This window comes from Notolepis coatsorum (genome assembly GCF_963971535.1).
Source record: "Notolepis coatsorum genome assembly, chromosome: 20".
NCBI classification, from domain to species: domain Eukaryota; kingdom Metazoa; phylum Chordata; class Actinopteri; order Aulopiformes; family Paralepididae; genus Notolepis; species Notolepis coatsorum.
Window position 1 is genome coordinate 24,850,063 of NC_140184.1, and position 13,694 is coordinate 24,863,756.

The 13,694-nt window shown below is 44.8% G+C and overlaps 2 protein-coding genes across 5 annotated transcripts in view; one reads left to right on the forward strand and one right to left on the reverse strand.

Annotated features, from left to right (window-relative positions):
* Positions 1-2,999, forward strand: part of marchf7 (membrane-associated ring finger (C3HC4) 7) — a 63,479-nt gene extending 60,480 nt beyond the window's left edge. For all 4 annotated transcript variants that reach the window (XM_084337762.1, XM_084337765.1, XM_084337764.1 and 1 more), the window contains exons 10-11: positions 1,466-1,514; positions 2,248-2,999. In XM_084337762.1, coding sequence (XP_084193888.1) covers positions 1,466-1,514; positions 2,248-2,336 — 138 coding nt within the window. In that variant the 3' untranslated portion in view covers positions 2,337-2,999. The remainder of the gene's footprint in view (positions 1-1,465; positions 1,515-2,247) is intronic.
* Positions 3,000-5,526: 2,527 nt separating this feature from the next.
* ly75 (lymphocyte antigen 75) overlaps positions 5,527-13,694 on the reverse strand; it is a 109,124-nt gene continuing 100,956 nt past the window's right edge. Inside the window, exons 32-35 of the mRNA XM_084337079.1 lie at positions 13,038-13,199; positions 12,672-12,788; positions 12,154-12,336; positions 5,527-7,797 (exon numbers count right to left, since the gene is read on the reverse strand). Of these exons, the coding sequence (XP_084193205.1) occupies positions 7,622-7,797; positions 12,154-12,336; positions 12,672-12,788; positions 13,038-13,199 (638 nt within the window). The 3' untranslated portion in view covers positions 5,527-7,621. The remainder of the gene's footprint in view (positions 7,798-12,153; positions 12,337-12,671; positions 12,789-13,037; positions 13,200-13,694) is intronic.

Below are 13,694 nucleotides of genomic sequence, written 5' to 3' on the forward strand. Positions count from 1 at the left end.
ATGTCTTCCTACTCCTACTGCATGCACAGAGAAGAAAAAGGTATGTATCTTCTTGTCTAACTCCAGGGTAGATGGCAAATAAGCTAATTTCCCAAAATGTTGGAGTTTTCCTTTAAGGAATCAAATAGTCTGCTATGGCTGCATGCGTGGCGCTAACTTTATTGTTTTAAAATGCGCAACTGTTGGAAAAACATGGCATCATTAAGAGGAATTGATAGTCACGGAGGCATGCGATTCCAGGAATCGGACAATTAGGAACCGGCTCCCAACAGGAACTGGTTTTCGATTCCCATCCCTATTCACACAAGTGATTTAGATTAACTTCACAACTGCAAATACTACATGGGCTGTCCAAAAAAAATCTCAGAACAGACTTATATGGTTCAGTGCAAAAGTTAGATTTAAGATGGTACCAGCAGGGCGGTCAGGTGGCGTAGCGGAGATTGCGTTCGTCACCCAACGCCGGAGACGCTGGATTCGCCTCACAGCTCCGGCGTTGTCACCAGCTTGGCTGGCCGTTCACACTAATACAATTGGCAGTATTAGAGGGTGGGAAAGCTGGCGGGGTGGGTCCGGGTCGTTGTAAACAGCGACTCCTACAGTTCGGTCGGGGCGCCTGCTCAGCGCGGATAGGATCTAAGGGGGGTAGTGTGATCCTTCCACACGTTACACCCTCTCAGTGAGAGTCCGCGCTGCCAGGTGAAAAGAAGCGGTTGATTGGCTAGACGTGTGTCAGAGGAAGCACGTGATAGTCTCCACTCTCCCAGACCGACTGGGGGGGGGGGGGGGGGGGGGAGTGCGCAGCGACCAGGAAGGGGATTGGGAATTGGCATAACGACTAACATTGGGATGGGAGAAAATCGGAGGAAAAAGGAGGGGGGAAAAGATCAATAAAAAAAAAAGAAAAAAGAAAGGTACCAGCAGGTATCACGCTAACATGCCTGGGTTAGCTGAAGGAGGCTAGTCAAAGCTGTGGGTTGCAAACTTTGGAGCATCGCGGTCAATAGCAGGGATTTTAGGCCTGGATCAGATAACCTTTTAGCAGCTGGGGGGTGGCTTGCTGTATAATGTGGATAATGTCATTGGAGGTGACGATTTTGGGAGATGCAGAGAAGGTGTCTCTTGAAGAACCTACACGACCTGCGCATGCGTCCTACAACGTCCATGTAGCAGTGAGTGGACAATCTACCATAGCCGACGGCAGCGAGAAAATATTTAGTATCAGGAATCCGTTGCCCGAAAGGACATTTTAAGGGAGTCTCAACAACTTTTCTAGGTAAAGATTACGATGAGTTACAGCTTTGTAATTCGCCTAAAATGTACCCTTGGCTCAGGAAAGACATTTAGTAAAATAAAAAAAATAAAAAATTAACAAGTTTTGTGAAGCTATGTTGTGAATTTATTGGATGTAAATGTTTTTAAATGAGTTCCCCCTTGACAAACATTCTCCTCTCTTGTCGCCCAGTTTTTCAACCTGGCGAGAAGTCTTCACGAGCACATGGACAATCTTGAAAGTATGTCATGCAATCCCTTCTCTCACGTTCATGTTGTGTGAATTGTCCCACTTCACTAGGATGTCACCATGTGAACGGAACATACACTGGTGTCGAGTGACGGGAAGATGAATCGTGAGAAATTATGATGAATCGTTTCAGCGCTTGTCAAATTAAATCCATAAACATCCGACCCAAGGCCTGTCTTATAATTTACTGAACAGCCTTTATCCCCATAAATCGAGAGGAATGTGGATGTAGAATGGAATTCCATTGTACCATTGTTGTAACCAACTCTGGTTCCAATCGTTCAGAGCTCAAACCACCTCTCAAATCAAGTCCTTTAGTTTGAATCCATCCTTATCTATATCTACCTATCTGAGCTACAAAGCATCTCTTTTTACAACTTTGGATTTGTACATAAAGGGGATTAGTTTTCAAACCTGACATTTCTTTGAATGTTTCTAAGTGATTCAAAGTACAGAATTGGAATACATTTTCTTTTAACCTTCAGCAGTACATTTGAAGAAAGCTCACTTCCATTTAATACCAGAGTTAAAGCTACCTACCTTGAAAATATGAAGTGTTATGTAATGCAGTATACTCTACCCCTCAGACTATTACTGTACTTTCTGATTATTTTAGACCTTTGATACATGATATCAACTGCCCTTGTCTGTTCCTAAAACAAACCCTAACCATGTTACTATCTTTGGCTGACAGTGTTTTGACAACGGGTTACCCCTCTTTGCAGGTTCTTACGGATCGGACGAGGAGGAAGTGCAAGACAACAGGCCGTCTATCGACTTCTGTGACCTGGATGATGATCTGGAGGAATACTGATCAGGAGGGGGATGAGAAGGAAGGAGGGGGATGAGAAGGAAGGTGGGGGATGAGGGACTTGTTTGGCACGGTGTAGTATACCTTTTGGTAATTAACCCCCATTATTTTCATACACGCTTCAAATCATGTTTTAACTAAGTGCAATGGCTGGGGAGGAGTTTAAATGAAAGTATATGGAAATAACATATCCTGCCTTTTTTTTAAAGGGTGGCTTTCATTCATATTTAGACATTGAAGTGAATGGGTGGGAACTTTATTTAAAAAATTTTTATTCTGCCATTGTATTTCTTTTCTTCCTTTGAGTGCACTTTCTAATGCTTTGTTCAGTAAAGTCTTTTTGAACTGTTCTACCATGAGTGCTTTAATGTTTACTGAACTGAGGCAGATATGGCAACAGTGGGATATTGTAACGAAGGAGAGGAAATCGGCTAACGGCAACAAGATACTTGAGATATGGATCAACGTTAATTTGTCCTGTGGCGGAAGATGGATGCTCTTGCACGAGCTATCGAAGTTTTATGAACAGTATGAAAATGCAATGTGAAATGTAATAACTTTTTCACGCATAAATTGAAAAGTTTGTGTACCCCATATTGTCTTGTTTCAGTGTTGCGGTTGAAAATACTTTGTTTGGCCCTAAACTCCTTTGTTTTCAACGTTTAATTATTGCAATAAAGTTTTGAATGTTAAAAGCAACGGTATCACTTGTCATGTGGTTGTTGACCTGTATTACAGGAAGGGGATTATTGTTGAGGAGTCGCTTCACTTCTGTCAAGCCCCGCCCCTTTTCTTCATTCCTCGGAAGTGACTGTTTGAGGATCAAGAAAAGGGGGCAGGTTTTATTATGAGTTAATTCAGATGCTGAAACTAGAATGTGCAGGGCCCCGTTCCCCGTACCTGGATAACTGAGTTAGCCGGATAATTTTCGGTCAAGCCTGACTTAAGCCGGACCTTCCCATTCCCCGAAGCTCGATTGTCTAAATCACCATGACAACAGATCAAAAAGTTTGAGCCTGGTCGGGAGCAGGGTTAAGTTCAGTTAGCCGGATGAACCATGGCCACGCCCCCGCAAAGAAGTGACAGCTCGTTTCCTGAAATGATTCTCAGTCTAGGATCTGCATTATACCATTCTGAATTACGTTTCTGTGCTTCGTTTTCCTAGAGGGGGCTTTTGAAATGTATAATAATAGAACTAAATGCTGATAATAAATCATATTGAGCCTATAGATTTACTTTGTCCTAAATAAAATCATGTACGTCATATACGGCGCTTGGAGTCGCGATACACGCTGCATGTGGTTATTTTAATAAGTGTCTATGCAGGGATTGTGGATTTTGTGTGATATTGTAACTGGGATTAAAATGTCTGAGATGCGCTGTTTGACGGATTTGAGAAATTGAATGAGCCGTTGACGTCACATTAATGCATTTGAGAATAAAGAGATAAAACTTCATTCAAAAGAAAGAATATTCTAAACACGGGTCTCTCCTCCATTAATGGATCAACAATGAATTGATCCTGTCTGGCACAGTGGCGCAGCGGTAGTGCTCAATCCTGGCAACCAGGCGACCGGTGTTCGAAACCCCGCGTCTCCAATATAATTTTTTGGAATATAATATTAATGATTATACGCAAAAGTAGCCTAGTTTTAAGTTAAAATATTATAAATCTACATGCATTGAGGATGTCATTCTTTATATAGCTCTCAACGTGCACCAAATTGAATTATTCCTACATTGCAAAAAGAAGGAAAAGACTAGGTTTCGAACCCGGGCCGTCTGCGTGAAAGTCAAAAGAAGAAACCGTTACACCACAGTGGAGATAAGTAAAAGATCGACCATACATCAATCAATGGGTAAGAGAGCTGTATCGTTATTCTGTATAACAGTTTAACTAATTATTTTCGCTAGCAAGATCTCATTTGATTATTCAATCCAGCAGGCAAGTTTAAAGAAATATAATCTGATTGATTGAGGTAATGAGGGACTTAAAATTAGCCTATAGATAACGCATTTAACTTGTCGGCGAGGCGATTGAGCCGTACTGCAATATGTTAATAAAGTTTTAAATCAATTAATCAATCAATGCCGTTAGAGAATCAGGATCTCTGCTATCGATACGTGCTGGCTTTTCAACTGAAGCGGCCGCGCGCACTTATCCTGGGTCTCAAGTCTGGTTCGAGTTAACGAGACTGAATCCACCTTCGAGGAACAGGAAAATCCCGGCTTCAAACATCGGGTTAACTGAATCTGGATAATGGGACTCTTGATCGACTTAGTTGAACCAGGTACGGGGAATAGGGCCCAGGATTCAGCCCCTCCCCTCGTATGTCAAATGTTGCACACCTAAAAGCAAAATGAACTAGATGTACAGGAAGTATGGTGTAGTTAGTAAGTAACTTGCGTTATTGGTCAGAAAGGATCAATTATTGGGTATCATGTTGCTTGATTTTGTATTTTCGTCACTCAATGGCACTTGTTCCTATCACTGCCAGTAGATATCTGTAAATCTCCTGAGGTGGATAACCCAATGGTGGTTGTACGATATTAACCTGGGTCTTAACAGGTGGGAGTGTATGGAGACACGTTATCTTCCACTCTTAATGGCTTGAACAAGTCTGCATAAACTAATTCACTTGATCAAATGTTGCATGATATAGCATTAACCTGGTATTGTTACATTAAAGGGGAAATCCACCTTCCAACATGATTGACTGGTATTCCTATGATAGTGGAGTTGAGTCCATACTAGCCGTCTCTAAGCTGGAAATCGGCAACAAGGCAGGTTTGTCATCAGCTGTCACTTTGTAGTTGGTCTGTTATTTAATTAGTGACTTGACTTTGTAGGCTCATAGAATGAGTTATTTCAATGTAGGGCTAGCTGCTCTGAATCAGAAAATGTACCCATGTCCCAGTAGAATCACCAAGGCTACTCTGTCCGGTGAGTTGTTCTATTATTCACCATTTGCCATCAAATCCTCATATCAAGTCATCTATGATGTTCAGCTTAAAGGATTAGGTCACCCAAAATACACCCCTCCCCTCACTGAGTGCTATCTATCCATCCATCCAAATCGTTTTTGAGAAGTCTTCCATCACTCCAATACAATGGAGCTGAATGGCCCTCAGGTTTGTGGTGCTCAAATCAACTAAATACATTTAAAAAACAAAGACTCAGTCCTTTGACAGTATTTTATTGGAGGCCAGATAAAACCATGTGAGATTTGAGCTGATGGATGTGTTCAAAATCAATGGGAAAGAAGGACTGATCTTGATATGAGTTATTCTGCAAGCTTACGGTTAAGGCATTTAGTGAAAAACAAAGGAATGCCCACCCAGGCTATAAACACTGAAAAGATTCAACGCATCTTTGGTGTCCGTTCTCAATTATATAAAAAAAAAAAAATACAATAAAATATTTACAAAGCAGTCACAGCAGCCATAAGTGCAATTTTGACAGTCCATAAGAAAAGCAATCAGGAAATATAATGTCCAACCTTTGTTGTGCTTTAACATAGTATGAACCACTGCTCCATAACATATTAAAGTGCATACTTGCTCAGTAGTTTAAGTGCATAGGAAAGAAATACAAATGTACACAATCATGACTTACAGCTCTATCAAAAGTTATACTTCAGATCATCATAGATCAGACAATGTCCAAGACACATCTTAGTGCTTGATTCATGGAACTAAAAAGTACCTGTCAGCACCCTCTCACACACCAATTAAATTACAGCCATTGGCCACCTATTAATGGGCTATTAACATGGCCACTGAACAGGTAAATGAAGTAGCAAGAAACAATGCTTAGAAGAAAAATACCCTGAAGAACATCTTGCATTAACTATCCAGTGCTTTCTTTTGAAGATGTCTCATAGCTGCTGCAGTAAAGTTTTTAAAAAGGTACCGTCAGTAATATTTCTCACCCATGAGACCATGGCCCTGCTAATGGGGGCTTGTATAAAGTATGATGTCATTCAGTCCTCATCTACCCCACAATGTAAAACATAAGAAATCATTGTGCTGTTGGCTACAAAACATCAGAGCAAATGTAAACAACCTAGTGTTACACTTAAAGACCATCTTGAATTAAAACTTAAACTAGTGTTAACTAACATTTGGTTGCTGATTTAGCAGCGTTTAATGTTTGCTAATGCTTGCTAGCAGCAAAAGAGGATGTTGCACACTTTGCATTGTGGAGAACCGAATGACAAAGCTTGGGGGCAACCATTTCTAAAGGGGCAGTTCACCAAAAAACTGCAGATTTATTTTGCACATAATCTCGCATCCAAAAACTAAACAGTTTTGCACACATTTAATTTAGTTTGACAGTTGAGAGTAAACAAGTTTGAATATGGTCACCAGTGATGTCATCGGGGACAATGAATTCTTGTGTTATTTACAGCACCATGAAATTATGTAGATGCCATGAAAATAGCAATACCTCATCTTATAGGGACTGCTACCGTATCCTTTCACTGAGCTGTAATTAACACTGCAAGGATTCAGTGGCTCAGTGGTGTTTAAAAAATAATAAAAAGAAAAGAAAAAAGGATTCAGTGGCTCAGGAGGTACAGTAGAGCGGTCGTCTGATAATGCGAGGGCTCCCGGTTTGATTCCCGCTCCTCGTAGCGTGTGGAAGTGTCCTTGAGCAGGACACTTAACCCCTAACTGCTGAGCAGGTTGACACCTCGCATGGTTGCCTCCATCGGTGTGAGAGTGAATGGGTAAATGCGAGGCATAAATTGTAAAGCGCTTTGGACAAAAAGTGCTATATAAATGCAGTCCATTTATGTGCAAAATAAATCAGCATTGTTTTTTGTGAAGTGCCCCTTTTAATAAGGACTCCCTAAAAACGGCACCACATGAGGTCCAATGGGTGGTTAAGGTAGGGGTGGGTTTATACGAGAGTCCCATACTGGGTTTATACAAGAGTCCCATATACAGTCCCATACTGGGTTTATACGAGTCCCATACTTCATACAGTCCCCCGTTGGTTTTGGAAGTTGGTGGGAAGAATAATCGGCAGTACCTTCTCAAGAAATGGTCATAATCTAAAATATCTCAAATAAAACATCATCGGGGGATATTCACAATTCTCTCACAATATTTACAGTGTTACAGACAACTGTAGAAAGTCTACCTGCTTGAGTAACTTGAGACGAATAAATAACTCACTAAAAAAGGCAGATTGCATTTGCTGTTTTTGTAAGTGCTGCGGGTAATAAAATACAAAAACGTGACGGGCACATCATCGCTCCCCGAGGCCGCTCCGTGAAGTCTCACTCGTCGTCCGTTATAATACTTGTGGTGCCGGCTTCATCAAAGTTCTTCTTGTAGCGGATGGTGGAGGTGAAGTAGGCTCTCTTCTTCTTGTAGATGAGAGCGCCGATGGCTGCCAGCAGAGCTAGGAGGACCACCACAAAGAACCCCAGAGCCACCGGGGAGCCTGCAGACCCTGGGGACCACACAATACAGCCAGTCTGTCAAGTTCATTTAGCAGATCAAGTAAAGGAAATGTCCAATCTTAACCAGCCCATTGTAGCCAGCAGTCCATGTAGATGCTCAATGTTGAAAGTTCAATGTATAATTAGATGAAGGAATGGAGTGAATGATTTCAGACTGATACTATACTCTACCCATATACTCTGTATGATACCATGTACAACAATGCTGTATACAGCATATTTATATTCTATATGTACCGCTGCTACCACATATATATATATATTTGTCTGAATATACCTGCATATAACCCCTCCATATACTTACCATACACCTGCATATAACCCATAGCTCTGTATGATAGCATGGACAAATGCTGTATATACTATATATACACCGGTATATATATTTATTCTCACCGCATATATATATATATCCACACCAGTTTGTATTTACCTATAATAAACTGGACTTTTGAAGACGTTTTTATTCATCATGCAGTGACACACATGCGATGGGCGGCCGGGAGCAGATAGGGGCTGCGGTGTGGGGCCGCACCCTGGGGACCAATCCAATCCGTTTGTGTCAGGGAACGCGACAGCGTTAGCGATCTGTTGTGCATGTTTTTCCATTGGGTTTATCTTATCGGGAGGGGAAACCCTTGCGAGCACGGGGAGAACATGCAAACTCCACACAGAAAGGCCTGGGAGATACCCCAACTGGGTACCTGGCAACACGGAAACCTGGTCCCCAAGTGGGACTCGAACCCTGGTCCTTCTAGCTGTGAGGCGACAGTGTTAACCACTACACCACCGTGCTGCACAGTCCCTTTACATATCTGTAGATACTAATATATGTACATAACATATCTGTAGATACTAATATATATATTAGACTGCCTCGACTCACTGGCACCCATGAAAACCATCACTGTCTCATTCACCACCTCCTCCCCCTGGTACACTCCGGAACTCCGCTCCATGAAGCAGACCGGCCGCCAATTAGAACGCCTCTATAAAAAAAACCCACCTCACCATCCACGCCGACCTCCACAAACAGCACGTCTCCTCCTACCGTGATGCACTCCAAGCTGCCAAATCTGCCCACTACTCCACCATTATCAACAGCAGCAACCGCAACCCCCGGACGCCTATAGCTTATTAACAGCGGAAGAGTGCTGCCGAGTGCTTCCGCGTTTTCCCTGATTGGCTGCGACACGCCCCGTGGCAGCCGCAGAGCGGAGCGGCAGAGCTTGCGGCATTATGTAGCCGTAATCCCAGATGTTTTTCATTCGACGCTTAGCTCAACTGGCAGCGCTGCCGTGCTGTGGATCCTGCGGTCCGTTGGTGACAAGTTCGATTCCCTTCATTTTTTTTTTTTTTTTTAACGTGCATTCTTTCGCCGGTTAAGTTTAGGCATGTTAACTTTAAGCATTGTTTCGGAGTTGGTTATGGTTAAGGTTAGGCATTGTTTCGGAGTTGGTTAAGGTTAGAAGGGTTACGTTTAGGCGCTGTTAAGGAGCTGGTTAAGGTTAGAGTTTGTCTTAGAGAATGGCAATAGACAGCCTATTTCCACGCTGCAGCTCTCGCGCTGCCGTGGTCACATGGGCGTCATGGCCAATCAGAGAAAACGCGGAAGCACGCGACGCACTCTTCCGCTGTTAATAAGCTACACGCCCCCCGGACCCTCTTCTCCACTGTCAAGAAACTCCTACAACCCCCGGACAATAACTCACTCTCCTCCCGACCTCTGCAACTCGTTTCTCCTCTTCTTCAATAATAAAGTATCTCTAATCAACAGCTCACTGACTGCCCGCATCGCCAATTCCCCCACCCTCGCCCCCCCCACCAACATTTTCCCCCCACCCGACTCCATCCCTCCCACCCCTTTTACTGCCTTCGCCCCAGTCGACGACTCCTTCATCATGGACCTCATGACCAACTCCAAGACCACTACCTGCTCCCTTGACCCCCTACCCACTACTCTCACCAAAGCCTGCCTCCCTGCTCTCATCCCCCACCTCACCGCCCTTTTCAACCAGTCACTATCCCTAGGCCACGTCCCCTCCCCCTATAAACTCGCCGCTGTCACCCCTGTCCTCAAAAAACCCACTCTTGACCCATCCAGCCTCTCCAACTACCGCCCCATATCCAATCTTCCTTTTTTCTCTAAAACACTGGAACGCATTGCTGCCTCCCAACTCCACTCCCATCTCCAGTCCAACACCCTCTATGAACCCCTTCAGTCTGGCTTCCGTCCCGCTCACAGCACCGAAACTGCACTGGTTAAGGTCATCAACGACCTCCTCATCTCCGCTGACTCCGGTGGCCTCAACATCCTGATCCTACTCGATCTCAGTGCAGCCTTTGACACAGTGTGTCACTCCATCCTCCTCCAAAGGCTGCACCAACTGGGTGTTGAGGGCACAGCACTTGGCTGGTTCTCCTCCTACCTCACAGACAGACACCAATTCATCTCCCCCTCCCCAGTCACACAGGGGGTCCCCCAAGGCTCAGTCCTTGGCCCCCTGCTCTTCATCTGCTACATTCTCCCCCTTGGTCACATCATCCGTAAATACCACCTCAACTTCCACTGCTACGCTGACGACACCCAAATCTACATCAGTACACAATCCCCCCACAGCTGAGCCCACCCCTCAGTCACATCGAATCCTGCATCACCGAACTCCAAACTTGGATGACTCACAACTTCCTCAAACTGAACAGTGACAAGACTGAACTTCTCATCATTGGCACCAAAACCACCCTCACCAGATCCGGACCCATCACACTCACCATCAACGACTCCACCATCACCCCCTCCCCCTAGTCCGAAACCTTGGTGTCCTCCTTGACCCCACCCTCTCTTTTGACCCCCACGTCCGCTCCATCGTAAAAATATCCTACTTTCACCTCCGCAACATCGCAAAAATCCGTCACTGCCTCCCCCCCCCCGCTGCTGAATCCCTCATTCACGCCTTCATCTCCTCCCGCCTGGACTACTGCAACTCCCTCCTCACTGGTATCACCTCCCGCTCCCTCCATAAACTGCAAATGGTCCAAAATTCAGCCGCCCGCCTCCTCACTAACACCCGGTCCCGCGAACACATCACTCCTGTCCTCCACTCCCTCCACTGGCTCCCGATCAAACACAGCATAAACTTTAAAACACTACTCCTCACCTTCAAAGCCCTCCACAGCCTGGCCCCCCCCTACCTGACTGATCTCCTTCTTCCCTACCGCCCCACCCGTTCCCTCCGGTCCTCCTCCACTGTTCCCCCCATGGTCTCATGTTCCTTTTGTTTTTGTTTCTTTGTTTTTGTTTTTTTTGCTTTCGTTTCTTTGTTTGTACTCTTGCTCCCGACTACTGTCAGCGACTTCGGGTTACTGAGAAGCGCTATATAAATTAAATGAATTATTATTATTATTATTATTATTATATATATCTGTACATATACTTTACTAATTACGCTGCTGGCAAGTATGACTACTACCATACTGTCTTTATACCTGTATCACTGTACATATTAATACTACAACTCTGTACAAACATCTGACTAGCACTACACTCAGTATTACCGCTACATTGCACTCTGGTTGGATGCCAAACGTATTTTCGTTGTACTGTACTTGTGCTGTATAATGACAATACATTTGAATTGAATCTAATTTGAGAGAGGTAACAATTCTGCTTAATATGGGTTTGCAGCACACCATCGTCTGTGCCCTCAGTGGGTGAAGCTGGAGGCGGCTAGGTAAAGGCTACTCACTTGAGCCCTCAGTGGGTGAAGCTGGAGGCGGCTAGGTAAAGGCCACTCACTTGACCCCTCAGTGGGTGAAGCTGGAGGCGGCTAGGTAAAGGCCACTCACTTGACCCCTCAGTGGGTGAAGCTGGAGGCGGCTAGGTAAAGGCCACTCACTTGAGCCCTCAGTGGGTGAAGCTGGAGGCAGCTAGGTAAAGGCTACTCACTTGAGCCCTCAGTGGGTGAAGCTGGAGGCGGCTAGGTAAAGGCTACTCACTTGACCCCTCAGTGGGTGAAGCTGGAGGCAGCTAGGTAAAGGCTACTCACTTCACCCCTCAGTGGGTGAAGCTAGAGGCGGCTAGGTAAAGGCTACTCACTTCACCCCTCAGTGGGTGAAGCTGGAGGCGGCTAGGTAAAGGCTACTCACTTCACCCCTCAGTGGGTGAAGCTGGAGGCGGCTAGGTAAAGGCTACTCACTTGACCCCTCAGTGGGTGAAGCTGAAGGCGGCTAGGTAAAGGCTACTCACTTGAGCCCTCAGTGGGTGAAGCTGGAGGCGGCTAGGTAAAGGCTACTCACTTCACCCCTCAGTGGGTGAAGCTGGAGGCGGCTAGGTAAAGGCTACTCACTTGCTGCTGCTTTGCAGACCACTCGGCTGTGGCTCTCCTTGCAGCCGACACGGCTCCAGACACCTCTGTCTGCCGACACCATCACAGCACAGGGGGGCTCAGACGTCTCCCCAGCCACCAGATCCCTGGGCCCCCAATTAGAGAAGGCCAGAGCTGAGCCATCCACCCAGGCAACAGGTGTACCTGGCGGGACGGGGGTAGGGGAGGTGAAGAAAGAGGAGAGTTGAGGGGCGCTTCCCGGGGCACAGAGTGAATCAATGTATTTCGATAAACTCGTCTGGAAAATAGTCCCGTCCGCAAGCCGTGCGCCCGTGTTAATGTTAAAGGGAAAATCTACCGTAAAATAGAATTCACATTATGTCTATAATATTGTACAGCTCAATTTAAATTTGTCCAGAGACCACCAGGCCAGGCAATGGATGTCAGGGGCAAGGAGTTACAAATAGCCATCAGGCTTTGCTTCCCGTCTGTAAGAAAGACAGACAGACAGACAGACACGTTTATAAGATGTAGTTTACCTTGTGTATCCAGGTCCATGCCCAGCCATGCTCTACTGGTGATGAGGGGGTTCTCAGACATGTACTCTGATACAAAGTCATTCTCGTCTTTGGTCATTATAGTCAGCAGATGAGCATCTGTCAAAAGTAATAACTTTAAGAAATACATTTCTCTACTGAACTCCACCCAGGATGAACTGCAAGCATCTTCATATTAACAGTGATTCTTATAAACCCTCATAATAGAGTTGCTGCCTCAGGAGTGTACACTTTGTAACTTTGTTTTTTGAAAAGTGCTATACAAATGATGATGATGCATAATACTAATCCTAAAAGTGGAACAATAGTAGTGTTGAATATGAATCGCCTGGTCAGACGGCCTCTCACCCAGACTCAGGCAGATGCTCCTGGCGTCGTCCATGCTATAGACAGTGTAGTTGTAAAGACTCATGTCAAAGGCATAACAGTGGTGCTTGTACTCCACCCACTTGGACAAACCACTGCTCTGGGGACAGTTGTTGTGCACTGGGGCCGCCACCAGCTTGGCCCCTGATTTACAAAAGCACAGAAACAAAAAAGGAAATTGATTTTGAAAGAAGACGCATAACTACTGCATAATGTAATGACTCTTCATGAGTTCTAGAAAAGCACTATATAAATCTGATGTATTATTATCATTATTAAAAAATAAATAATAATGCCCTAAATGGCTCAGGGAGTTGAGGGCAAATTCTCATTTGAAACAATTGTACGATTCTAAACAATTGAATGTTGGCCAATTGTATTTGATTTATTTTTACATTCTAGCCAGCACATTTCACATTTGTATGAAGGTGAAAAATAAGTTGGTAAATGGACTGCATTTATACAGCGCTTTTATCCAACGCGCTTTACCTCACATTCACCCATTCACACACCGACGACAGAGACAACCATGCAAGGTGCCAACCTGCTCATCGGGAGCAGTTGGGGGTTAAGTGTTTTGCTCAAGGACACCTCGATACGCTGCTGGGAGGAGCTGAAATGGAACCGGGAACCTTCCGA